Consider the following 27,133-nt stretch of genomic DNA (forward strand, 5'->3'; position numbering starts at 1 on the left):
GACAGTGTTGCCATAACCGTACGTACGGTTATTTCATGTTCCATACTCAGTTATGGTCCAGAACTCAAGTCGTACGTTAAATGTACGGTCCTGAGGAAATGGTTTGACAGACAGAAAAAAAAAATGCTGCCAATATTGAACTGACACGAAAGTTGTAATTCTGGTATTAGGGAGAAGAGTAAAAAGTTTTAAAAAAACTTCATGAAAGATTAAAGATCTCAATAATAACCAGTACTCGAAGTGAGGAGGGATGCGGGTGATGATATCCCCTCAGCTGGCAATGTTTTCGCAAAGCATCTCTCACCTGTCCTTTTAAGTCGCCATGTTAAACCACAGGAGGATTTCCAGCTAACCTCTACAAACACCCCACTCCAAGCGCTAATACTAACATTCTTAAGACAGACAGACAAACCAACACGCACGTACTAGTGGCGCCAACTCATATCGGGCCGTGGGGTTCGAGCCCATTCAAGTCATATCGATTTTATGAAAATTAATATCATGATACATGGAAGGGAGGATTCATAAGATTTTTTGTGAACTTTGAACCTACCAAACTTTTTTTTTTCAAGTTGGCGCTTCCGCGAGCGCGCCACCACACACACGGTCTCGGGTTCGATACCCGGTGGAGGCAAGTAGTTCGGACCCTATTTTAAACTGTATGTCCAGTCCCGATTAGCCTTCCTGTGCATAAAGTGGGCTTACGCCTAAACTCAAACGCAACGTCCTCACCCACTCATACCCCCCAAACACACCATATATATATATTGTACAGTGGGATCCATGAGTATTACCGTGCAAATTGTCCATGACTATTTTCATTAATTTTTCCCTTGCATCCTGTGTGTCTTTAAGCGATGGATTCTTATGTATGCTGGTGCAGAAGTTGTCAACAGCTTGTTTTGAGTTTTGTTTCAATGATTGAAGTTCTTATTGGGTTAAATAAAGATGGACAATTTGCACGGTAATACTCTTAGATCCCACTGTACATACAAAACACTAAGGACGTATTAAAGAGCGTCCTGCTTAGGACAAAAACAAGATGAATGACGCAAGAATTGGACAGTAGGGTTACCAAAAACAACATTGTTTTTTGCAAAGGAGAAGTTTCAGTTTGCATCAATCGATCAGTCCGGTCTTCAAGCATTAGTCCCAAAAATTGGGAAGACAGAAAAAAAAAACATTTTCGGCTGTAGAGACTGTACTATTTTCTAGTGAAGCCGGCAAGTGGGTTGGCTGTCATTTCCTCATTCCCTACTCCTTGCAGGTGAAGCTTCAACCTACTTCTGTACACAATAGTGAGGTCACCGCGAAACCGAGCATGGCCATTTGTCAATCTGTTCATTGTTGTTGCAGGCTGCTGCTAAACACAACACAGAATGATTACCCCCATATAATTTCAATAATGATACAATCACAATAATATCGGCATCATCCATGTCCATGGGTGTCGCGAGAGGGAGGTTGGAACGGGTCCGTTGACCACACTTGGAAATTAGAAATTGGAAAGGAAAAGGCTTATTATTTCGATAATAGATAACAGGAATAAAGAAAGTTAAAGTTCATTGCTATGCAAGCAGAATCACCAAAGAAAAGTGAGCGCTGGCTCGAAAAGTTGAGCACGTAAATTGCAAGAACCTGATAAGAACTTCATGTTTTCATGTTCCACCACTTAATCCAGGGAATAATTGACTCAGCAAGTTTGCAGAATTCGAAAAATGAGATTTCTATGTGAGAGGTTACATAACGTAACAAGGTGTATAACATTTAATATAATTACTAATTTCAGTATTTTAAAGGTATGAATAACTGTACCTGATATTCAATTATCTGATATGTCCAAAAATAAGAAATTGGTAACAAAATTATAATTTATTATTTGTTCATAATAATTATTATTATTACTTTTCAACATCAAATCAACCAATATCAACGGCTTGCCCCCCCACCAAAAATTTCTGGTGACGCCCATGTCCATATCTACAATATCGGTATCGTTATCGCGCTACTGGTAAGAAATCTTGAAAGTTACTTACAGAATATTCTGCCCTCAAATTGAATTATGGACGCGCACACTGTCTTCTATGATTGTACGATACAGCACTAATATCGAGTGACACTTCCCGGTCAGATTTACTCCACTTCCTTTCACACCGAATGTTTACAGCACGCAAAGCGGGGAGCGCTACACTTATCCGGTTATTTACGCTTTCTACTCGTTAGGTGCAATTACAGAAGAGCGAGAAACAAAAAGTTTGTTCACGTTTCGCCATACTGTAGTTAAATGAAACTTTTCACGCTTTACAAAAGCTAGAGGGTGCCAGACGAAAGGGGAAGAGGCATAACACGGAAATGTGTTTCTTTCCTTTCCCTGAATCACCGTGCGATCCTTGAATGTTCATGACCTTGGTGATAGGTTCCATGACCTGGCTCTAATTTGTCATGGAAAATTTATGTTTTGCGCCAGCGCCATCGTAATTTTAACCTTATGAACATTTCAACATCATGCTAGGTTTCGTGTTTTAAAATTATCTCTCGCCTGCCAGCTGATTTCCAAACAAATAAGAAGCAAAACACTCTTGATTTGTTTATGGCGGTCGCGAGAACTCGGATGTCATACATCCAGGAACTCTACCCACAAAGGAACATCAGCGGAAACCGAAATATTTTGATTCTCAAAAATGAACAGATAAATGTCTTGCCATCGTAATTTTATTGGCTCACACCGCGTATATTTGCGATTTCTAGCCAAAGTTGCCGAGTTCAGGTACTACTTGTATGTTCCAACACTTCATTGATATACTTCACTTTCCTCAAAACAATATTGACTTCTTATTTAATGCTGTTGTCAATTCTGGTCTTATGATATTACGACTTTACGAGGTCTATTAAACTTAATTTGTCTATATAGTCGTTGCCTTGTCATCTAATGTTACTGAGAACGAAGTAATTTTAACTTACTGCAAGACTGATGATACATACACGTACTGTAGGTCCATGAGGATAGGTTAAAGAAAGGGTATTAGTTGACGAGAAATGACGTCAGTTGAAGAAGCGATCGACTTCACATCGTCTTAGTTTTTTCAGTAGGTTGAAAACAACTTACACAAAATTTCTTTCTATGCATCTCGCATAATATCTGCACTGGAATACATAATTAATCTTAATGTAGTTTATTGAATGAAAAATATTTAAATTGTTTGTGGGTGGTGGGTGGATTGTTAAAATCGGAGGAAAATGTCAGTTTCCTTCAGGAATGTAGCTGAGGTATCTTTTGGTTCCCTCCTTAATATTATAACTATTGCACAAATTGGCCCGTAATGGTTTTCCAGGAAAATGGTTTAGGAAGATTGATTGATTTGGGATATTTTAATTCGCTTTTGGCTGATCGTGAATATGAGGATGAGTGATATCATGAAATTAATTGAGAACACACATCCGTACTCATACCGGGGATTCGAACTCGGGACTCCTGGCGTCGTAGCGCGCTGTGCTAACCACTCCGCCACAGAGGTTAGAAAGAGAAAATTTCCTCAAGGTGTACACGGTATGAACATACAAAAACCCATACAAAAAGCCAGTAAGAAGTTGTTAAGGTAATATTCCTATACTCTTTTAATTAACGTAAAATTTCTATCCTCTTTTAATGTCCAATGTATAGGAATTTGCTCATTTCCTCCTCTCTCTCTCTGTTTCTCACATACATGTGGATATAGAAATGGCAACAGAAAACACTGTCGTTAACCCCCACGAAAAAGTTGTTAATCCGCCACTGGTAGTATTACATAACGAGTTCTCGTTCTAGTATGCACCATGACTCCCACCGCTCCTCAATGTTCATTTGCAAGTGAATCCATTGTCTTCCAATGAACACTTCAGACTGCAAATTAACTCCAACTAGGCTCTCAGAGCAATTGTGATCATTGGTCAGTACAACTGAATGAGATTACTTGAGTGGGCTAATATAATGGTTTGTATAGTTGTAGTTGCACCGTGAGGTGAATCAAAGTTATCTAATCACAAGCAGGTGTCGAGATATTGAATCTACACATCTTGCTCACTGCTAAATACAAAACATGAAATGGGTAGGTAACCTTTTCCATTAGTCTACTTGAAGCCCAGAACTTCCAGGCTGAGCGTATTCTCCAGCACAAGATCTTTACACAAATTCGGGCTCTCTTTTTATGGTCATTCATTTTTCTTTCATACTTTCGCATTTTACATTTTCCATGATTAACCGAAGAGTATAATGTGGGCTGGACATCCTAAATCGAATTCAATCAAATCCTTCTTCGGCATGCCTTTTAATATTTTTGATACTAAACTGAGCATTTATACATATATATATATATATATATATATATATACGAGGGTCACTATTTATATTTTGAGCCTTGGCAACACTGATTGAAGTTAGGCGCGATTTGACGTTTGCACGGAATCGTCTGGCATTATTGACCATAACGTACTTCAAATGTTTTGTCAATAGCTTCATTTGTGTTGTTTATGTTGCCTTGGAGATTGCGCGACAACAATAAAATGGAATTAACTCGTGAACATTTTCGTGCGATGATTTTTACGATTTTCGACGTGGATTATCAAGACAAGAGTGCATCGATCAACTTACTTCCACATTTGGCGATGAAGCCCCATCCTTTGCCACTGTGAAACGCTGGTATAACGAATTTAATCGTGGCCGCCATTCGCTCACCGACGAGATTCGCGAAGGTCGTCCAAAATCAGTTGTTGTTCAAGAAAACATTGATGCTGTGCAAAACCTAATACTGCAAGATCGTCGTGTGACATACTGTGAGATTGAGGCAACCATAGGCATTAGTTCCACCAGCATATATAAAATATTACATGATCATTTAGCTGTGAGAAAGGTATGTTCTCGTTGGATTCCACACAATTTGACAAAAACTCAAAAAGACGCTCGCGTCAATTGGTGCAAACAAATGCTCAATAAATGCAATCGTGGTGCTTCAAAAGACGTATATAAGATTGTAACAGGTGACGAATCATGGATATATGCATATGAGCCGGAACGTAAACAGCAGTCGACTGCATGGGTGTTTCAAGATGAACCCAATCCAACAAAAGTTGTTCGCGCTCGAAGCACATCGAAACAAATGGTCGCCTGTTTTTTCGGGAAAACTGGTCATGTGGCAACTGTGCCTTTAGAGGAACGTAGAACGGTCAACTCTGAATGGTACACAACAATTTGTTTGCCAGAGGTCTTCGGTCAAATACGGAAAACAAAGAAACGCCGTCGGATCATTCTTCATCAAGACAATGCCAGCTGTCACACATCTCGTCTAACAACCGACTTTATGAACAGTCAAAAAATCGAATTGATGGGTCATCCGCCGTACAGTCCTGATTTGGCACCCAATGACTTCTTCTTATTCCCGAATGTCAAGAATAAATTGCGTGGACAACGATTTTCGTCGGCGGAAGACGCCGTTGATGCGTTCAAAAACCATATTATGGAGGTGTCTCAAGAAGATTGGAAAAACTGCTTTGACAAATGGTTCGAACGAATGCAAAAGTGTATTGACCATAAAGGAGAATACTTCGAAAAACAATAAAGCAGTTTTCAATGCCAAATTCCTGTTTTTTTCATTGTTAGGCTCAAAATATAAATAGTGACCCTCGTATATATTGACATTGTTGTGAATTAAAAATTAAAACTTGGAAGAAAATTCCAGAAGATTCGTCCAAAGCATTTTATATAATTTGATGTTTGTGTAAATGTTTTAATATTAACTATTATTAATTGTAATACAGTACGTCATTTCACTTGTTATTAATCTTTTTGCTGCGGTAATCAGAGCGCTCCCTTCCGAGAAGAAAGGCAACACCACGTTGAAGCAAGTAAAGCGTCCCGTGTCGTGAAAATTTCCATTTCGAGCCATGATTAAAGCTCTAACTGAACGACATACTGGTCAACGAAATACTAAATGGAAATAAATGTCCTTACTTTGTTACTAACTGTAGATAGACGTATTATATTTGTCCAAGTGCGCGGGGGGTTGGGGGGCATAGATGGCCTTAAATTTGATACAGGGGACGCCAAAATCTATTCTCGTTCCAGGAGCAGAAATCTCTAGCTACGGTTCTGATTACGACGTAAAGTACTAATCCATTTGAGGCACCATAACTCTTCCGTAGAGAAAACTTACTTCACTTTTGCATTCTCCGAGTGTGCTAGAAACCATTCCTCGGGATGAAGCTGAGTGTGTAATGTAGTTGTAATGAAATAGAATTTCCTTTGAACAGAATTAGTTCTGTCGAATAAATGTGGCAACTGTGGAGTGACAATTACATGCTCGTTGTTTATTAACGCTTCCAATCTGGTACTAACTATCTGTGATCTCATCGTTGACCAATTATATCCTGTCGTTCATAGAGCTTACCGGAAAGAAAAAAAAATATGGCAAAATGAAAGGCAACAAAGGGAGAGGGGGTGGGGGTCAAATCTCACCCTGAGCATTCTACTGGCAGAGAGCCGTAATATAATTGCAGTGATTGCGTCAGTCGTTAATGACAAAATGGAATGATAAATCAGTTGTTTTTTTACAGGCAAGGTGCGTGCAAGGCAGATAAGCGTCGTGCCCAGATATACCTGTTACATTGATTAACAATAAAAACAAAATATGCTGACCAAGGCAGAAAATTTATTTTATTTTAAAACATAAATTAAACGTAACGTTTCGACCATTTAGCAAGGTCTTCAGAGTCTGTACCCCGTACAAATGAAACGAGGTACAAAACAGGATGATATATATACACAGAAATCACTCCCCTCCAGACACAAGATTACACAGGGGAACAATTTTTTTTATGTTCTGTTGCATGAGATTTTTCAACTGTTTCTGAATACTTTTTCAATGCTGATTTCAAATCTGAAATTAGTTTTCTGCTACATGCTCTAGTTTTCATGCAGTTTGGAATTTATGAATTTTCGCCAAAACGGGACACCCATTGTAATAGACAGTATGGGTAGCTGGAGAAGTAGGCTTACATCTGCCGTAACAGTACACTAATGAGGCCAATTTATATTTATTGTTGAGTTTATCATACCTGTTTTACTTTGTTTCAGATCTGATCATGGCTTCGTCAAGTAGGCATCCATGCGTAAATAAACCTGATTCATTCTGTTATGTATGTGGCTGCTACACACTTCTTCGTCAAAGGCACAATATAACTTCATTTGTTCGGCGTGCCTATAAAGCCTATTTGAAGTTCCCCTGGGTGACCAAGACAAGAAATGAGCTCCACATATGGTGTGTTACAATTGTGAGGAAATGCTTCGTGACTGCACAAAAGGAAAACGACGCGGTCTGCCTTTTGGAGTTCCCATGGTGTGGCGAGAACCCAAAGACCACATAACTGACTGTTATTTTTGCCTGGTAAACACAAAGGGTGTCGGTAAGATAAACAGGCATAAGATCTCCTATCCCAATATTCCCTCAGCAATTCGACCTTCTCCGCACTCTTCAGAACTCCCAGTTCCAGTTTCTAATGGTTTTGACTCATCTGAAGATGAAGGCAGTCAATATGATCAGCAAGAGCATGAGGGTAGTGATAACGAGATACAAAATATGGTTGCAGACTCTGACGACTCTGATACCAAACAGCCATCATCTCCTCAGCTGTTTAACCAATCGGAATTGAATGATTTAGTGGGTGACTTAGGGCTTTCCAAGAAAGCGGCTGAGGTATTAGCCTCCAGACTGCAGGGAAAAAACCTCCTTGGCTGCTCTGTAAAAGTTTCTTATTTTCGAAAGCGGGACCAGATTTTTGTGCAATTTTTTTCAGAACACAAGCAGTTTGTTTATTGCAACGATATTCCAGGTCTTGTCAAACAATTAGGTATAACTTCGTATCGTCCAACAGAATGGCGTTTATTTGTGGACAGCTCAAAGCACAGTCTCAAGTGTGTTCTCTTGCACAATGGCAATGTATATGGAGCGGTGCCAATTGGTCACTCAGTACATTTGCGAGAAGAACATAATGACATCAAAGTGGTCATTAACTTACTCAGATATCATGAGCACAACTGGATCATTTGCGTGGACTTGAAAATGGTGAACTTTCTCCTGGGTCAAGGAAGATGCTTCACGAAGTTTCCATGCTATCTCTGCATGTGGGACAGTCAAGCTCGGGAGAAACACTGGGTACAGAAGGAGTGGCCCATCCGTCAAACTCTAGAAGCAGGCATGCCCAATATTGTGAATAATCCAATTGTCAGTAGAGAGAAAATTGTTTTCCTCCCACTCCACATCAAGCTCGGCTTGATGAAACAGTTCGTGAAGGCGTTAAATCCCGATGCTGATTGTTTTCAACACATAGTTTCTGCTTTTTCTACTTTGTCCTTTGAGAAGATCAAAGCTGGTGTGTTCGATGGACCTAACATTCGTGCCCTTGTACGTGATGAAGTATTTGTCAGGAAGATGAACAACAGGGAGAAGGCAGCATGACTGTCTTTTGTAGCAGTTATTGAAAACTTTCTTGGTAACAAAAAGGCAGATAACTATGAGTTTCTTCTTAGCAGAATGCTGTTGGCATTTCGTGATCTTGGGTGCAACATGAGCGTGAAGCTCCATTTCCTGAATAGTCAACTTGATCAATTCCTCGACAACCTATAGGTGCTATTAGTGATGAACAGGGTGAGTGCTTCCATCGAGACCTCATGACGATGGACCAGAGATATGAAGGGCGATGGGATAAACATATGTTGGCAGACTACTGCTGGAGGATCAAACGAGATTGCTCTGAGGACATCCACAAACGCCATTGCTACAAGCGAAAATTCCTGCCTGATTTGAACAAATTTGAACTTGGCCTCATAATAGATGTTACATGTTAATGTATAGTGAAAAGCATTAGTTCATAGTTATATTTGATTATAATAGAAAAATTCTCAAAATTCGACTATTAGCAATACTGATTGTACACCACAAAAGTGATTTTGTAAAACTGTAATGCATATTTTCATACACTTACATGTTTTGTGAATACATCTTTGCATATACAATTGTATATGCTTAATTTTACGACAGCGTGGCCATAGTTCCACAGACATACCATGTCATCATGCGTGAGGCGTCAAAATTTCACAAAAAATGAAAATGTTCAATTACAAAAAAATCTGAAACAAAAAATCTGGAGCTTACAGAGAAAAACCAACTTCAGATTTGAATTCAGCATACTCAAATTAGATAAGAACAAGTGCTGGTATCAATGCAACAAAAATTTTGTTCCCCAGTTTGGAAACTTGTTTTCTCTCTCGAACATTACAGCAAGTGGCCTTCCCTTGTCAACTGTACTTTCACTTGAGTGAAAAGGACAAGAGGGAAAGAGGAGAGAAGAAGGAAGAGGAATGAAGAAAGAAAGAAGAACGTGAGATAAAAGAGTCCAACCACTTTCTGAATAAAGGAAATGTTTATCCAAATCGCCTGTCAGGTGAAAGTACAGTTGACATGAGAAGGCCACCTGCTGGAATGTTCGAGAGAGAAAACAAGTTTCTAATAATATTGTGTCTGGAGGGGAGTGATATATATATATATATATATATATATATATATATATATATATATATACACACATACACACACACACATATATATATATATATATATATACTCCTGTTTTGTACCTTGTTTCATTTGTACTGGGTACAGAGTCTGAAGAAGACCTTGCTAGAAGGTTGAAACGTTACGTTTAGTTTAGGTTTTAAAATAAAATAAATTTTCTGCCTTGGTCAGCATATTGAGTTTTTCATATCATGGAAACAAGTCTTAATGTTATGATTAACGAAGCGAAACACTGATTGATGAACATATTATCGACATGCAAATGAGAAAACATCATGCATTATCACAGAATAATCCAAGTAAGTTCAATGTACTCCTTATCAAGGGACATCCATTGACACCTCTATCATCTGTGGAAGGTACTTTGTACAGCGTTGATATGTAATTTGAGCTTACTTATCGAAGAGGGAGGGGGGGGAGAGCGAAATTCCGGTAACTTTTTTACTAGCACGGTAGAGACCATGTACTCTACTTTCGAATCCTGAGTTACGCATGTATGGGTTATTGTGTTTGTTCCGTCGTCTGTTTTCATCAATTCATCGTCTCGTTTTATCTACAGAGGTAGAAAAGTGCCTTAAAACAACCACAAATAGAGAAATAGGTGGATAGCAACAGCTGAGACTGAACAAGTAGGGTTAGCTATATTATGGCAAACGCCGAGTTTAAGTCCAGAGTTTTGTGTGCCGAGTTTAAGTCCAGAGTTTTGTGTGTCAAAATTGGGTATGTGAAAAACTTATTTTGTCCTTCAAGGATCTATCAACTTTTCCTTTACAATTGAACACTGTTGGAAAGTGGATACTATATATTTCTAGCTTGACACCTAGTTCGGCTGTCAATATGGATTCTAGTTAAGATATTTAGTTCGTGAGGAACCACTTTTAAAATGGGTTCGGCACGGACCTTTGGGCGCAGGGATGGGAATGAAAGGGTGGGGGTGGTTCCACTCTCCCCTTCATGATAAGGTTTTCGCTCACCATCGCTCACGGACACTTGCGGGCAGAGTGACCTTTCGCTATCATTTTGCAAGAGGCTCTTAGCTGTACCGTTTCCAGGAAACACCAGGAGGTTTCTTTTCATAGTTTCCATATTTTTTTCGTATTTCCTTCATTTTGTCTTTCACTGTACAAGTTTACTTCTATTCGGAACCCGTCATATAAGTGTCTGGATTTTTTCCCCTTTTTGAAATCAAATTGTCAGTATTCAAAGATTACTACAATTGTTGAACATAAGACAATTTCCTCACACACCTCTTTTCAATTTTTGTTTTCCAGGAGTATTTCTAAGGTCTATTTTATTATGTCACCAAGGTTCAATATGTTATTTTTTTAAATTCCTTCCAGGTGCTGTAGTGAAGAAAGACGTGGAATTCAGCAGAAAACAAATAATGACGATTTAACATTTGTTGTCAGATGAAACGATACCTTTTTCGCAGTTTGGTAAATAAATTAGAAATGTTAAGGCTGGGAAAGAAATTTCGGAAAGCAAAAATCTCTAATCATTGTGTATCGGCACGGTGGTTCTGCACAACCAAAGAAAGGAAACCCTGTGAAAAATACGAGAGAGAATGAAAGAAACAGGAGGAGAGAAGAGGCAAGGAAGAGGGGAAAGGCAAAACAAGAAAGCTGAGAAAGATTGATTGAATAAAAGAGAAGAAACATGGGAAAGAAAAATAAGTATTGAATTTGAAACCGTGGAAGAGACGAGACTTGCAGAAAAAGAATAAAGATATGGAAAGAGGGATAAGGAAAGCTATAGAAAGAAAGATCGGGAAGAAGAGAGAAAGACGAATGAAATATAGAAGAAAGGGAGAACCACAGCGAAATCCACCTTCAAATATTTCGTCCAGCTTTAAAGCTAGGGATGGCCACAAAATCCGGATTTCAAAGTATCCGATATCAGTTTCGGATGCAACAGATAATCCGGATAGAAAAGATTTGATGACGGATTTGTAGAAAATCCATATAGTGAAATACGAAAATGACGAAGGAAAGAATATGCGAATACCGTAAAACAGATAAACGATAAAACTGTCCGGATAATGAACAATTCATTTGGACATCACGACAATCCGAACAATTCATTCGGACATCAGACTACCCAAATATTTGAAATCCGGATAGAAAATTATCCGATATCAGGATAAAGTTTTATCCACATTTGGCAATCACTACTTTAAACCGATGAAACCACAATTATCTGTCAACGCCACTTAACCTACCTCCATTTTTTCTTGGTGCTCTGTTTTCCCTTGGACGCCATGCTCCACGCTAAGTAATCTAGCATCTGCAGCTGTTCCGCACCAGGAACTGTATTACGCACCTTTCTCTGGCACCTGCCAAATCAAAAGTTATGAGAGAGTACTCTGAAGCAAATTAACAGAACGCAATTGGTCACGATATGTTTGCAAGCCAGATTAGGACGAAACAATAATATGAGGGCGTTGGAAGCTCATGGTGTGTAGAAGAAAGATTAATTGAAAACGTGTTTGTTCGTTGATAATAATAGGAGTGCATTATTGGGAGAAAAGCTCAAGGTTCGATTCATTGATTTCGTTCATTTTCCTTCGCTTTTCTGCCACTGTTGACTGATATGGTATATTTTCCTTCGCTTTTCTGCCCCTTTTGACTGATTTGGTTGATTTTCCTTCGCCCTTCTGCAACTGTTGACTGATATGCTATATTTTCCTTCGCCTTTCTGCCCCTTTTGACTGATTTGGTTGACCTTCCTTCGCTTTTTTGCCACTTTTGACTAATCGCAAAGATGAGGAAGAATGATGAAATTAATGGACACTCACAAAGAACACGCATCCCAAGGTTGGGTTTCAAACCCGGGACCTTTGGCGTCGTAGCTCGCTCGCTATGCCAACCACTCCGTTACGGAGGTCGAATGTTGCATACTATAGCACACACGATTAAAAAGATCAGACTGTCCGCCTGTCTGGTAGCATTGCATCAATGTTTATAACTAGGGCTAGGATTTTCATGATTTAGCATATTTTCTTTGGTAAGGGTGATGTGTTCCCTAAATATATAGAAATTCAAATTGTGAAGAAACTAGGTGAATTAAGGAGCTTTTTAATGGCATATTTTTGGCATATTTGGCCATTTCTACGTGATAAGAGCATATTTTGATGGATTGTCGGTCATAGCATATTTTTGCTTTTTCAATATACAGTCATTTTCGAAGTGGATTCGTTATTACTCCCATGTTCTCTCTACTTCTTATTTTTGTACTGCAGAAAAATCTTTTCATTTTTATTTGAAAATTTACAGAAAGTATTCATTGTGCACTCCATAAAGTGAACTAAAAATGGTATGTACGTATATGAAAATATTTCAGCATAAGTAAAGCCCCTATCACACGGAACTGGATTTCTAGTAGGAATGCCCTAGTTGGCGCTGAACTAACTTTCTAGGTAGCAATCATGGCCGCCTGGCTGACTGCTTGACTGGTTTGGAGGAATAAGACATGTTCTAATTGCTACTTGCTTTCCTCGACTGGATTCTGTGGAACAGCCAATCAGAGCAAAGTTTCGCCATGTGAAGATAATCTGTGAGTGTGCAAAGGAGCGTTTTTGTCTGTGGTTTCCGAGTGTCACTCCAGCAATGTATAACGTATACAGCATGAAAGGCGCGTTGAGTTACACAATCTATGCTGAGTGCACGGTGTTTACATTTGAAACAACTAAAATATTCTTCCATATGTGTACAGTAAACGTTGTAAAGTATGTATTAAGCAGCGTCATTCTTTGGTACCTAATAAAGTTTTATACTAAACGTTATTCCTCTCAGTTGAATAGTTATCGGCTTTTAAACATGTGAAGTGATACATTGTTTACTTCTCACGCGGCCGCCATTACAACTTCCCTCGTATGGGAATAAAAGTCTATCGACAAGTACGTTGATAAGTAGTGAGGCGAAAACTAGCAAATTGGTAACCAGTCCAGCGGCAACTAGGGCATACCTACTGGAAATCCAGTTCCGTGTGATGCGGGCTTTAGATATTGAAGTTTGAAAACAGTTCAGTTATAAGGGCATATTTTTAAATTATAGTGCATATCTTGTAAAATTCCTAGCCCTTGTTATAACATTAAGATTACAAACATTGCAGACTTCTGTACTGTAGCTTGCCTCTCTCCATAAACAATACATTCATTTATAATTATAACATAGACCGTGGTGCAACAGCCCTAGAAGGCAAGGGCTACCGACTGAAGGCCTCGCTCCCACACGTCTCAGCAGAGGTGGCCGATCATCCAACCCGTTACGGGGTGACGTGTGGTCAGAACGACGAATCTTCCAGTCGGTGTTGTAGGTTTCCATGGCCGGGTTAAGCTACTCATTCGTAGCTCCCCAATTTTTTCCCTCCCGGTTCCATACACTGACCAAAATCTCAAGAGAAAAGTTGCTGCGTTTCTCCCAGGAGACTCGGTTCCGTAGTGCGAGCCCAAAGCTCGACACATTACGCTTTAACGCCCGCTGAGACGCGGCAACAGACGCGTCTTCCGGCGTCTCAGTAGGCGATAACCTGCAGACTTCTGACACGGATATTCTACGCTTTGGTTCAGCGAGTTTCTCTGTAGTGGCCATTACACTATTTGATTTCCATAGAAGCAGACAACAGAAGTTCTGTTGCCGCGTATCAGTGGGCGATATGTCACGGCGCGGGACCCATTAATTTATGCAAACGTAAAATCGAAATTCTTGCAAAATCTGACAAATCGTCAATGTTAGTTCCTTAGGTTTTTGTAGGTTCACATCAAAACATTTCAAAGTTCGATAGGGAGGGGAGGGGACGCCATGGCCCCCTTGGGCAAAAGACCCTCACATCATAGCTAAGTAGTTACCATAGATTAAGTAGTCACGGAACATTGGGAACAGGAATAAACGCAGAGGTTTCACTTCGCACCGACCCTCCGTGAGTGCACATTGAAGCATGGCAAGACGAGGTCACATGCTCACTTGCAGCTCCTAGCGCACGGAAAATGATAACAGCAGAACAAAACACGGAATTTATTAACTTAATTTCACCTTGAAGGTCGCGACATCACTTGTCACCATAACGCGAGAGCCGTGCTGTGGCAAAACATTGTGGACAAGAATGGATTCTTTATGCAATGACACGTCCATGGAAAATGTGGGCATCGTCCGAGGTGCCGCACTCCGAATAAAGAAAATACGAATTTATTGAATTAGCATAACTCGAAAAAATAGGTTATGTGAAATACCAAAAGTGCTACACGAAAGAGGGGGAGGAAATAGATTTTTGAAGTATTAAAAAATCAATAAAAAATATTTATTTATTTTACTTTGCATTTCTGTCATTTTTGGCTAATCGCGAAGATGAGGATGAGAGATGATCATGACGTGATAAAATTGAAGGGACACTTACAATGAACACCCTTGCCCAGACTGTGATTCGAACCCGGGACCTCTTGCATCGTAGCGCGCTGTGATAATCACTCTGCCACGGAGCTATCAAAAATAATTATGTACGTCGCGAAGGGGTATCTCCCTTTGCCCGGGGAATCGAAATTGTCCATTTCAAATTCGAAAGAACAATTAAAGGCTTTCATTAATTGGTATTTCAGCTGAAAAGCCAAGTACAAAATGCCTTAGAATTAGAAATAAAAAAAATAGACTAAAATGCAGGTCAGAACTTCATGTTTTCACATTCTACCACTTAATCCAAAGAACAGATGGTTTCACGAGTTCATAAAATTACAAAAAAGGGTTTTAAAGAGTATGTAATGTATGTATGACTAAACTTTACCTCTAACCTATTTAAAAGTTCTTCTTGGACGAGGTATGTAAAAGTTAATAAACTAATTCGGTTCATGCAAAAATAAAAATCAGTTGAAAAATATTATGTCCATCGCCATTTTCGCTCAGTCTGTGAGGGTGCAGTGGTTGATTGATTTGCCTTATTTTTAGCAAGGGGTCGTTCAGAAGGGTCTTGCCAACTTTCAATTATAATCTTTCTTTCACGTGTCAGCTAACAAACAAGGACACGTTTATGAAGAAGAAGAAAAAAAACAGTTGCAACTTTTTAATTTCCGTTACTGTGACAATGGGAATGATAAACTGGTGAGATAGACAAGCTAACAACAACTGTCCAAATGCATCAGGGAAATGACAAACACTTCATTCCAGAGAGGGGGAAGTAGAAGCTAAGACACTCAACCACCCACTTTGACCCAAAACCAATGTTTATTCGTGTCTCACCCTTGCTTCTGTTTAATTCCCTCTTGTGGCACATAAACCTGAAATTACGCCATTTGTGTCACTTCAAAACCCGTTGCTCGTAATTCAGGTAGGAAGTGTAATGACTTTCACGTTAAAAGTATAATTATGAATACAGACTGAATTAAAGCAAACCTTGTAAATCTAAATAAAACGTCCAACGTAAGGGAAATAAACTAAATACATAGCCAGTAATTAATCCACCCCCAACTAACACATCTATCAACTTTTTCGCAACACACCAGCAGAAAATTATTCAGAAATGCCTAATTGGTGCTAAATGTGAATTTACCCACGCCAAAATTGCGCTTACATTCAGATGGAAAGTTCTGGATAAACCCTAGAATATTTTCCATTTATTTTCGGTGGCCGAGTGCGTTAATTGGTCGAGGTTCGATCTCGCAACCGAAGTTCCCTGGATCAAGGTTGGCAAAGTTGTTTTTTTGTTTTTTTTAAACAAAAAAGTTTTTAACGTTTTAAACACGATTGCTACAGGCCCAGGAACCTACAAATTTTAATGTGATTTCCTCTGGTAATTTACATATGGTTCAAGTAGTGCATGTTTCCTTTTGATACCAAAATTGGACCGTACTCAAATGGGGGCCGGAAAATAGGTTCTGGTCCATGAAAATTTCGGTTTTGGTTCCGAATTGATTCTCTTCTCTACCCGTGGACGTCCACGCACCCCCCCCTGAAAGTCAACCAAAAAGTACATATTTCACACATACACGGTAATTTCATTTCAGTCACAGTAATATGTTAATTCTTGCAAGGGCGTTGCAGGAACATGATAACGTCAAACTGAAGCAGTTTTTTTTCTTTCATAAACCTCCCTTGGCGAAGTGTTAACCCAATGAGTTGATATGTAGAAAATGAGTGCTATTCTCCATATTATTATAATCATACAAGCAAGGACTAGTGCACGTGCAAACACACCATCATTCGGTTTCGTTCACATGGAAATTTTCATCTACAGCATTTTTACACAACCGAAGATAACTCCAAAGGGAAACTGCACGAAAACGAGTGGTCGCAAGTGAAATCACAAAACAAACTAACCCGCTTTCCGGAATCCAAGTATTGCAGTCACGACCTAAGCATCTTGATTTCTTCGTGTTGGAGTCGCACTCAAAATACTACGAAATCTAAAGGTCTTCGACCACGTTTGTTGCGATCATTTTATGGGTGATCAAGGTATGACGATTTGATGAGAAATGGGGCACCTAATATGGCGAAGCGAAATTCCAGTGCCAATAAACCTTTACCTATTCGCACATCCATCAAAAAATGGAATTTCTCTGCACGTACTATCCGCAGCCTTCAACACAACCCCCCCCCCCCAACTTAAAATTTCAAACGCAAGCTTCCGCGAAATCATTTCTGCAAGTCGCTGGTCTGATACTCGCGCGCCACCCCTCGGCTCTTCAACAGCTATCAAGTAAAGGCTCGATTACATTTGGCAAGTAAACTTGTCCCCGAGTGAACGTGTGACAACTAACGCAGCGAGTGTCGATTACACAAAGCTAGTAAAAACCCGCTACCCGCTCTAGAGGTTTCGAGAGACATTTTACCTTGTGTTCCAGGTGTTTCTGTGTTTTTAATAGTTTAGTAAAATGAAGTGGAACAGCAACAATATTGTTGAATTTTTAAAAATTTATGAACAATATCCTATGTTATGGAACATCAAACACAGAGACTATTGTAATGTAAAATTAAAAGACAAAGTTTTCAAAAAAATGTACGAACAGTTTGAAAGCGAGAACTTACTACAAGGCATGGACGAAAAGCAGCTGAAGGCCAAAATTAAAAATTTAAAAGATGTCTATAGACAAGAACTAGGTAAAATGGAAAAGAACAGAAAAATCCCCGTCCATTCTCAAAATATTTTGGTAGGCTAAAGGATCTTCGTCCCTCAACTCCTTTTTTTTTTTTGATTTAGTTTATTTTACTTCGCGTTTTGTGCCTCTTGGCTAATTTGCGAAGATGGGGATGAGTGATGAAATGATGAAATTGATGAATGGACATTCACAAACAACCAAGCCCGACCGGGATTCGAACCCGGGACCCTTGGCGTCGCAGCGCGATGTGCTAACCACTCGGCCACAGGGTCGGGCTCCCTCAACTCCTTGAACAAAATATTAGATGCACCAGTTTCTCCCATCTTGCTACCCACTGCTAGACCTAGACTTTTCTAGATTTCCTTTTTTTTAACCTCCAGGCGTAACAAAAGAGCAACAACAACAATTCCCGCACGTATTACTTCTTCCGACATTTCGGCCATAACTACACATAGAGCGACTTTACTAGCGCGATATATTACACGCAGCGAGTTTACTAGCCAGACGGTAAAATATCAAGTGAGTGGCGAGAAAAGTAGCCCAGTCTTCAACCTCACTCGCTGGAGCAAAGTGGGCGACGAGTTAACCAGCCAACGTTGTTACATTGAGCGAGTTTTATAGCAGCAAGTAGCGAGTAAATTCTAGTCTAATTGAGGCTTAAGAATGCAATGTTTTAGAAAACAAAAACACAAGTCAGGTTTAGGGCATATACTGTTTGGTTGCGTCTCCTCAGCCAGCAGCTGGATTAGTCTTTCATGCTCATGGTATATATATATTTATTCGCAAGGCCCGTAACCGTAATGATATTCAATATATCATGAAACCTAAAATGTTCAAATCACGCTATTGACGAAACGCTATATCGCCAACGGAGTCGACCAGAATTTTTTTTTTTCTTTTTGTTCATGGACTACAATCATATCTCTCCCCAGTATTATGGTGTCACTTTTCGCAGAGAATCTAGTTTGAACCTGTTTCAATGGAACCTTTTCTGAACTCTTTTTAAGTGGTGCGTGAGATTTCGATTCGGGGACCGAATTGATATACGTACAGTACAACTTGTCATGGCCGTAGGCAGGAAAAAATTTCGGGGGGGGGGGTCATTCATAATTGTTCCCATGGGCGTCGCCAGAAATTTGAATAATAGAAATAATAACAATAATTGCACAATAATAATTAATATTTCATAATAATAAAACAATTTTATTCCATAATAATAATACTACTAATAATAATTATTATATTCTTGTTATATCCTTGAGGGGGCTTACTCAATCCAACAGATGAGTGAATATCCAGCACAATTTTCTTTTTTTTTTTTTTACGTTTCATACAGTGTGTACTGAAATGCACAATTATTATACTTCGTCATTAAACTTTAGATACCTTCAAGAGAAAAGCTTTAAAAGTTAGATGGAAATTTTAGTCATAAAGTTTTTGTTGTTTGACTTTAGAATTAAATTTTTGGAATTTTGAAAAGTGTGGAACCAGTTATTCTTTTTAAAAACTTAGCCTGGTGCATGGATTGTAACCTCAATCGCGAACGTAATGCGCTACAAAACTGGAGATCCTAGGTTTGAACTCCTATCAAGGGGGATTTTCGACTTTATCGGACAGGAAATTTAAAAGCTGTAAAGGGAATTTTGGGACAATCATAAGGGAATCTTCAGTCTATATTCCTTGTGACGCAGGAGCAACACTGGAAAGATGACAGCAGAAGTGATAATGGAGGGGTTGCGGGTGGGCTACGATTCTGAGAATAAATCCTGTTTCACTCAAGTTTCAGAATTCCAAATGTATGAAAATTCTAGCTCGATCGTTTCAACATTGTCTCCATGTATTTTTGTGATGCTTCGAAAAAAAAAAAAAAAAAAAATTTGTTACAATTTTGGTTTCTGAACTTCCATTAATCTAACATGTCAGAAGTTTCGGGGGGGGGGTTGAACCCTAGAAACCCCCCCTCTAAATACGGCCATGCAACTTGGATGTAATCTGTTCTTAGCGGTCGCGAACCCATTTCCACTTGCTGACTTTTAAGGGCAAAGAGAGAAAGAAAGATGGAGAGAGAGGTTCTTCTCTTCTCCTTCTCCTCTCTTCTCCTTCTAGAAGAAAAAAAGAGAGAGAAAAGGGGGATTCTCCCCCCTCGCCCTCTCTCTTTCCCTTTTTAAATACATCTCTCTCTCTCTCTCTCAAAGTGAGAAGAAGACAGAGAGGGGAAGATCAGAGAGAGAGAGAGAGAGAGAGAGAGAGAGAGAGAGAGAGAGAGAGAGAGAGAGAGAGGGGTTGGAGGAGAGAGAAAAAGGAAAGAGAGAGAGAGATTTCTTAGAGATCCTGGACCTTTAACGACCCTCACTTGAACACTATTCATTGGATTGATTGTTAATTGATTTGCTTTATTTTACTTCGCTTTTCTGCCACTTTTGGCTAATTTCCGAAGATGGGGATGAGTGTCGATATGATGAAATTGATGAATGGACGCTCACGAACATCCATACCCAGGCTGGGATTCGAACCTGGGACCCCTGGCATCGTAGCGCGATCTGCTAACCACTCCCTATGGGGGCGGGACTATTTATTGGATTTTCACGCTGTCTCATGAGTGGTAGTTCTTTCTAGGGGTTTGTGTGGATAAATCACTGAAGAGATTGTAAAAACGAAATGAAGAAAAATATAGATCATGACGTCTAACAGCCAAAATTGTTATACTGATGGGCCGTAACACTTTTGAAAAAATTACGCCACTGGATATGAAACATTAATGGGTTTTTCACTGCAACGAATTAACTGTTTTCTTAAAATGGCAAATCTTTAAGTGGTAGGGTAAGTTCCTCTAAGAGTGCGCGGGCCTCGAAGAATACGCAGCTTAATTTTTGAATGTTGGCAGCATTGCAGGATGCAGTCATTTTTTTAAAAAAAAGGTAAAGTGCTCCCTTGTGCTTAGCACCACGCCACCATGAAGGTGTATAGGGGGTGTAGGGGTAACGCCCCACCTTTCTTGATCCGGTCATGAGTGGGGGTGATGAGATCAGCATCACACCTCTGACCGCCTTTACACCCCAGAGTTTCCCCCATGTACCCATGTCATTCGAGGCTGGGTGGGCGCCGGGGCCACTTCCGTTAGAAAAGTTCCCGGATTTGAACCGGCTGGTGATCGAACCTGGGACCTTGAGCATGGTAGTCAGACGCATTACCAACTGAGCCACTTAGTCATGGCAGGTTATTATCTGGTAATGGTAATAATTTGTTTTTAAGTAGGGTAATAAGTGTTAGTATACACCACAACATCGAACATCAGACATATGTGAGAACGACCCCCCCTGTATGCTGCTGCTCCTGGCCTACGAATCCTGAACCATATCTTGTTACTTTAAGAGTGTGCAGTACATGAAGAAGTCAGAAAATCAGAAGTTCAGTTCTCACATCTTCACCCTACAAAAACTCATTTCTGCATTCAACTTCCGGGGCTTTGAAAAAATTGAACGACACAGTGATAACTAAACCAGTGCCTCCAAGAAAAATTGCGAGACCCCATGATGATGCAACTCCATCAACGTCAGCACAAGAAAGTTTCTTCTGCCCTGGGTGTGATGAACAGTGTGTCGAACCCATAACTGAAGACTGGGTACAGTGCATAGGTTGTGTTCAATGGTGGCATGAAGCATGCTCCTTTTATGAGGCCATGGGTATATTTAAAAGTGACACCTGTTAATCCGTACTCTTGAAGGACCTTGTGTGTAATTACATTTTTTTATAAATGTTTAAAAATAATACAAGTTTATTTATACCTGGACCTTAGTTCTTATGTATTCATAAGCCAATGTATCAATCTGTGTTTTAGTGCAAACTGTTTGCCGTTATAATAATTTCTTTTAGCTTCTGTGAGGTTGCAAAGTTAAGTGCATACTCTTAGAGGATTTCCCCCTATTAGGTGCAAATTTTGTTAATCCCAAAGAAGTTAAAATAAAATCTGTGGTACAACAACAAATTGTCCTCACGATGCTGGGTCACCATTGAAATTTTAGAGGAACTCGAGTGTCTTGTACCAAAGGCGAGAATGCTAATCATTGAGCTAGGGGTGGGGATGGGGTTCCATTTGCCGAAGAAAGAAACTAGGAAGAGAAGAACTTTATTATCTGACGGAAATCTTAGTCGGCAGGAACATATTCTGCAGAGCAGGCTTATTCTGCATATTTAGGCTAAAAGAGCATGTATTTGTGCCGCATCCATGATTGCAAATTTTTTGGTCATGCTAGGACGATAATACTGATGTTTCAAAAGAAGGTACTGGAATCCCTTCACCAGAAAAGCATCTATTTATATTTTTATTCTACTCATTTTACATTGCTTTTAGTATAGACGCTCCATGAAAGGTTAGGGGTGAGACTGAAGGTGCACAGCAAGAATTCTATTGCAGAATATGGGCTGAAAGTGGACTGACCTAAGTGGGAGTGCTAAAGCTGACACTTCAAGTCTCTGTATGGATAGAGCTCCATAGACAGTGGTAGGAAATGAAATCGCCAAAAAGAACCACAGGGAGGAGGAAGTTGGTTTAACAAATTTCTCGCAAGAGAGTGAGAAATGCTTGGAGAAAACCCCCAAGGCAGGTTGTGAAGAATGAACAAGTAGCATCTCTGACGTGTCACGTTAAGCGCAAAACGATACTTCAGATAATGCCAACGAATAAGCAGTTATTACATTAAAGGACAAGTCACGGTTCGTTATAAAGAAGCAACTTAATTAGATTACTGGTAGTGATGTTCCTGACATCAGGAAACTGTGTTTCTAATAAAGACGAACAACCTTTTAAAACTAAGAACATTTAGCAACTTACCTGTTCAAGTTGAAACTTGCCATCAGCTGAACAGTTGTAAAGGAGTAGTACGCCACTGGGATGCGTTAAATGCTACAGAAGAAGAAATACTGAATGAAGTCTCAAACCAGCATATGGTACCAGTGCAGTGTGCAGAATGTTTTGGAGGATTATCTCAGTTTGAAATACCTTTAGTAGCCAAAAAGGTTTTTGTATATGTACGGTCCAAAAATTAAAGAAAAAAATGACACAGCTTACCTCCAAAAATGAAGGCTACGCATAGATCAAGCTGGAAACCTGTGGTTCTTTTCGTTTTCTTTTTACTGAGGTATCCTCTCTAGTAGGATCCTTAGTGAAACTTGCAGCAAGGCACAAAAGAAAGAAAGGGAAAAAACATAGCTCGGAACTAATTGTCATAGATCGCTTTTTTCCAAAATGGCAGGGCTTTTGGCAAAGATGAAATTTATACATTGTATCTCCCATAAAGTTAAAGTAAGGTCAAGAAGGAAAAGAAATAATATTTGGCATGCCCCTCGCCACAACCAAATTGAAAAATGTATGTAGCAGTGGTACATTCCTATAACTATGCAAAGTTGTATTGAAAATAGACTGTGATATTTCTTGGGAGAAAAAATAATGTATAAGAGTAGCAGTGTTGCCAGCTTACGGGAAAAAAATCATGAATTTTGCTTCTAGCATCGGTCCTATGGATGCTGATTGGACCAAATTTCGACAGAAGCACAACAAAAGACCACTCTTTCAGGATATGCAATGCCAATCTCCTAATTTTGAAAGGGGAGGAGGAAAATGTGCAACATCCTAGAAAAATTGTAATTTTAAGGACATTTTGGAAAATGGATGTTTCCTCCTGATTCTCTAATTGCTGCACATTATGAACATGTTTTTGGTTTTCACTTTTATACGTAACATTAAAATATATCAAAAAGTAGCTCATTTTATAAGATCTATCGCACAATACTGGGAGGGAAAACAAACACATTTTGAAATTCCGTTTGTTAATAATAGTAACGAAGGATATAATCTTTTATGATTTGAGCATGCCATACCTTCATACGTATACAAATGAACAAAAAAGACAGAACTGAAATATCATGTGTAGTTTTGAAGAAACGACATGTTAATTGCTGCCATGTGGTGTTAGTACGTGTAGGTACCAGCCATCCTGAGATGATAAATGGACATGTATGGTAAAATGGGGATGACATGTAACAGAGGTGTAGATGAATGAATGAAATGATTACACAAAAATATGTAAAGTAGGAGACAGTAAATACTTACCACAGACAGAAAAGACAGGTGTATGGTAAGTGTTCAATGTCTCCTACTTACATATTTTTGTTTATCGGCTCATCTTTCTCTTTTCCTCATTCTATTATCATGAAATGATTACAGATGTCATCCCTACCAAACCAGTTGCCACATCAAGTCATCCATACAGGAGGAGGGATACACATTATAATACAAACTTTCTAAAATGGTTCAGATGTCAACATATCTTGTTCAAAAATGTGTAGCTTTGTACATGAATAATATACAATGACACAAAGAATATTGACTATCAATATCACACCAAGTATTGCAGTGTAGATGAACTGCTGTCACAAAGTAAAGTTCTCTGTGCATATAGCAGCATGCCATGAGGGCACATTTAGGGGATGTTGGGGTAGGGCCCCACACTTTCTCGATCTTGGCCATTTTGGAGGTGATGTGATCAGCACCATGATCCAGCCACGTTTACTCCCCAGTGTTGCCCCAGGTAAACACTGATTTGAGGCTGGGTGAGCCCCAGATCCACTTTGTGCACGGACAAGACCAGAAAAAGTCCAACCTTAGATCACCCACCATGGAAATCAAACTCAGGCCTCCCGAGTGGCCAGTCAGATGCACTACCGACTAGACTACCCTGGCTCTATATTGCTGTCATAACATGTTAAAACTAACTCTACAACTAAAGATATTTGTGATACACAAACAGAGCTATTTATACAATGTGCATCTGAAAAGTTTGGTGAATGATCCCATATTTGAAAAACCGTGCTGGTTAGGATGACGTGCTCTCGCATGCGCATTGAGAGACATGTCAACAAGCAGACCCTATCGTGCAAATCGCCGAAGTGAAGCAGTGGTGCACGCTGCGACAAAGCTAACGGAGTGAGTGTGTGCGAACTCGTGTCATTGCAACATGGAGCGCAAAATGGAGCAACGCGTTAACATGAAGTTTTGCTTCAAATTAGGGAAAACGGCGACGGAGACTCATGGAATGTTAGTGCAAGTGTACGGTGGTGAAGCAGGGAGTAAAAAGTGTGTGTTTGAGTGGTTTAAACGCTTTAGAGATGGAAAGGAAGGTGTCGAGGATGAGCCAAGTTCGGGTCGACCGTCAACAAGCACAATCCCAGACAACATCGAACGAGTGAGACGGATGCTTGCGGATGATCGGCGACTGTCGTTGAGAATGATCGCAGAAAAGTTGCAGATAAGCAAAGACAGTGTACGCACTATTGATCACGAACATTTAAAAAAGCGAAAGATTTGTGCCTGGTTTGTACCGCACACGCTGACAGACGAGCAGAAGCGAACTCGGATGGAAACATCTGGAGATGTCATCGACATGTCTAACCAGAATCCGCAGTTTTTGGAAACCATCATTACTGGAGATGAGACCTGGTTCTACCAATACGATCCGGAGACCAAGCGACAGTCAATGGCATGGTGTTCATCGTCTTCCCCGCCTCCCAAAAAAAGTCAGTTGACAAAATCCAAGATTAAGACGATGTTGTTCGCCTTCTTCGACATCAAGGGCTTGATCCATCAAGAATTTCTACCCGCGGGTCAAACTGTCAACGCGGAAGTTTACGAGGGAGTTTTGAAACGGCTGCTGCAACACATCCTGCGGGTTCAGCCAGAACTGTAACCGAGTGGACAGTGGACTTTCCTCGACGACAACGCCCGTCCGCACACTGAGATCCACGTGGTCAACTTTCTCGCTCAACGCTAAGCGACTGTTCTTCCACACCCTCCGTATTATCCAGATTTGGCACCGGCAGACTTCTTTTTGTTTCCCCGCCTTAAATTAGCCCTGAAAGGCTTCCGCTTTGCAGACGTTGCGGATATCCAACGCTTGACCACGGTGCTTCGTGTGATTCCACAAGAAGCGTTTGCTGCCAGTTTCCAACAGCTTTACAACCGATGTCAGACATGTGTTGTAGCTAATGGTGATTTCTTTGAAGGCCAGTAAAGGTATTTTGTTTGTAACTCTTGTTTCCTTTATTTTCTGAGACCATTCACCGAACTTTTCAGATGCACCTTGTAGAATGTTAAATAATCACGTTTATCAGATTCGTTAAATTTCCTGCTTCATCACATTAGTAACTGAGAGTATTGGTATTGAAAAATATCGGAACAAATTTATTATTGGTACACCCAATGGCAAAGATATCAGTAGGTAAATTGCTATTTTCAATCATTTCTATTCTACATTCTGAGTTATATGTGGAGCAGATATCCTCTGCTTACTGACATTTTTATTTCAATTCATGATCTTAACATTGTGGAAAACAGACTGAATGAAAATGGCAATGGACAATTCACCTACCATGACTTCTGTCATTGAGTGTACAATTCTGAAGTATGGTCATCTTATGAAGCGTGCTCAATGAAAACACTAACACTATATTCTTTTTATATTTTATTTAAAATTAACCATAACAATATTCAACAACTTCCTTCTCCAAATTGTATAAAGATACTAAATTTAAAAAAAATTATACTCTTATAAAAACCATGTAAACATCCAGTAGAAAATATACCTTTACAAAAACAACCAACTTGTACAAAATATTTTCATATATTTGAATAATTGTAATGTATGGCTACAATATCAATAATCCTCAATTCACCCATTCATCCCATCACCTCTTGATATTAATACTGGCATTCCTTAACAGAAGAAACTATAAACATTGCATAACATGCAAGAATGTAATTAATTATGGTGAAGTTTTACAGTCATTCTTTCTTCATGGCAATTGTTGTCTACTTCAGAAATTCCTATCCAACTTTTTACGATATTTCTTATGGATATAGATATGATCGGCCAATTTTTGGATCTATGGAACATGTGTGTTTGTCCTAAGGAATGAGATAAAGGAGAAAGAAATAAATTATCATCTTATTAAGAACTCCTTGAATTAATTTACATATTGCATGCATAGAATGGGCCTCACAGTAATAAAACATGTAGTGTTCAAGCATTTGATTGATTGATTGATTCATTTGGTGTTTTAAGTCCACTTTATGCACAATAAGGCTAATCGGAACTGGACCTACAGTTTAAAGTGGGATCCGAACTACTATGTGCCTCTACCAGGTATCGAACCCGGGACTCCTTGATTACAAGGTGACGACACTAGCTCTGCATGATTGGGGAGGCCCTAAGCCTACAGGGTTGTCAGGCCACTGATAAAACTTGATTAGTAGCAATAATAACAATAACAATTATTATTACCATGGTTATAATTTTTTACACTAACAAATATTATAAAGTAAACAATTTTATTACAAATTTTCATCATCATCATTAATATTATAATATCCATGGGTTTTTTAGTGCTGTCCAGGGGT

At 39.4% G+C, this 27,133-nt stretch overlaps 3 protein-coding genes across 3 annotated transcripts in view; 1 reads left to right on the forward strand and 2 right to left on the reverse strand.

Annotated features, from left to right (window-relative positions):
- Positions 1–2,163, reverse strand: part of LOC145987646 (UNC93-like protein) — a 48,431-nt gene extending 46,268 nt beyond the window's left edge. The window contains exon 1 of the mRNA XM_083122136.1: positions 2,037–2,163. The gene's annotated coding sequence lies outside the window, so the exon portion shown is untranslated. The remainder of the gene's footprint in view (positions 1–2,036) is intronic.
- Positions 2,164–24,695: 22,532 nt separating this feature from the next.
- On the forward strand, positions 24,696–25,424 carry LOC145987568 (protein GVQW3-like). Its single transcript, XM_083121916.1, has one exon. The coding sequence runs from the start codon at positions 24,696–24,698 to the stop codon at positions 25,422–25,424; it is 729 nt and encodes a 242-aa protein (XP_082978042.1).
- A 793-nt stretch (positions 25,425–26,217) lies between these two features.
- Positions 26,218–27,133, reverse strand: part of Mvd (mevalonate diphosphate decarboxylase) — a 29,590-nt gene continuing 28,674 nt past the window's right edge. Inside the window, exon 11 of the mRNA XM_083123013.1 lies at positions 26,218–26,641. The gene's annotated coding sequence lies outside the window, so the exon portion shown is untranslated. The remainder of the gene's footprint in view (positions 26,642–27,133) is intronic.

The sequence above is a fragment of the Lepisma saccharinum genome, chromosome 5, assembly GCF_977018435.1.
Source record: "Lepisma saccharinum chromosome 5, izLepSacc3.1, whole genome shotgun sequence".
NCBI classification, from domain to species: Eukaryota; Metazoa; Arthropoda; class Insecta; order Zygentoma; family Lepismatidae; genus Lepisma; species Lepisma saccharinum.

Bases quoted from the DNA above. Each gene is read 5' to 3' on its own strand.
- LOC145987568 (XM_083121916.1), top strand. From the start codon at position 24,696: ATGGAGCGCAAAATGGAGCAACGCGTTAACATGAAGTTTTGCTTCAAA.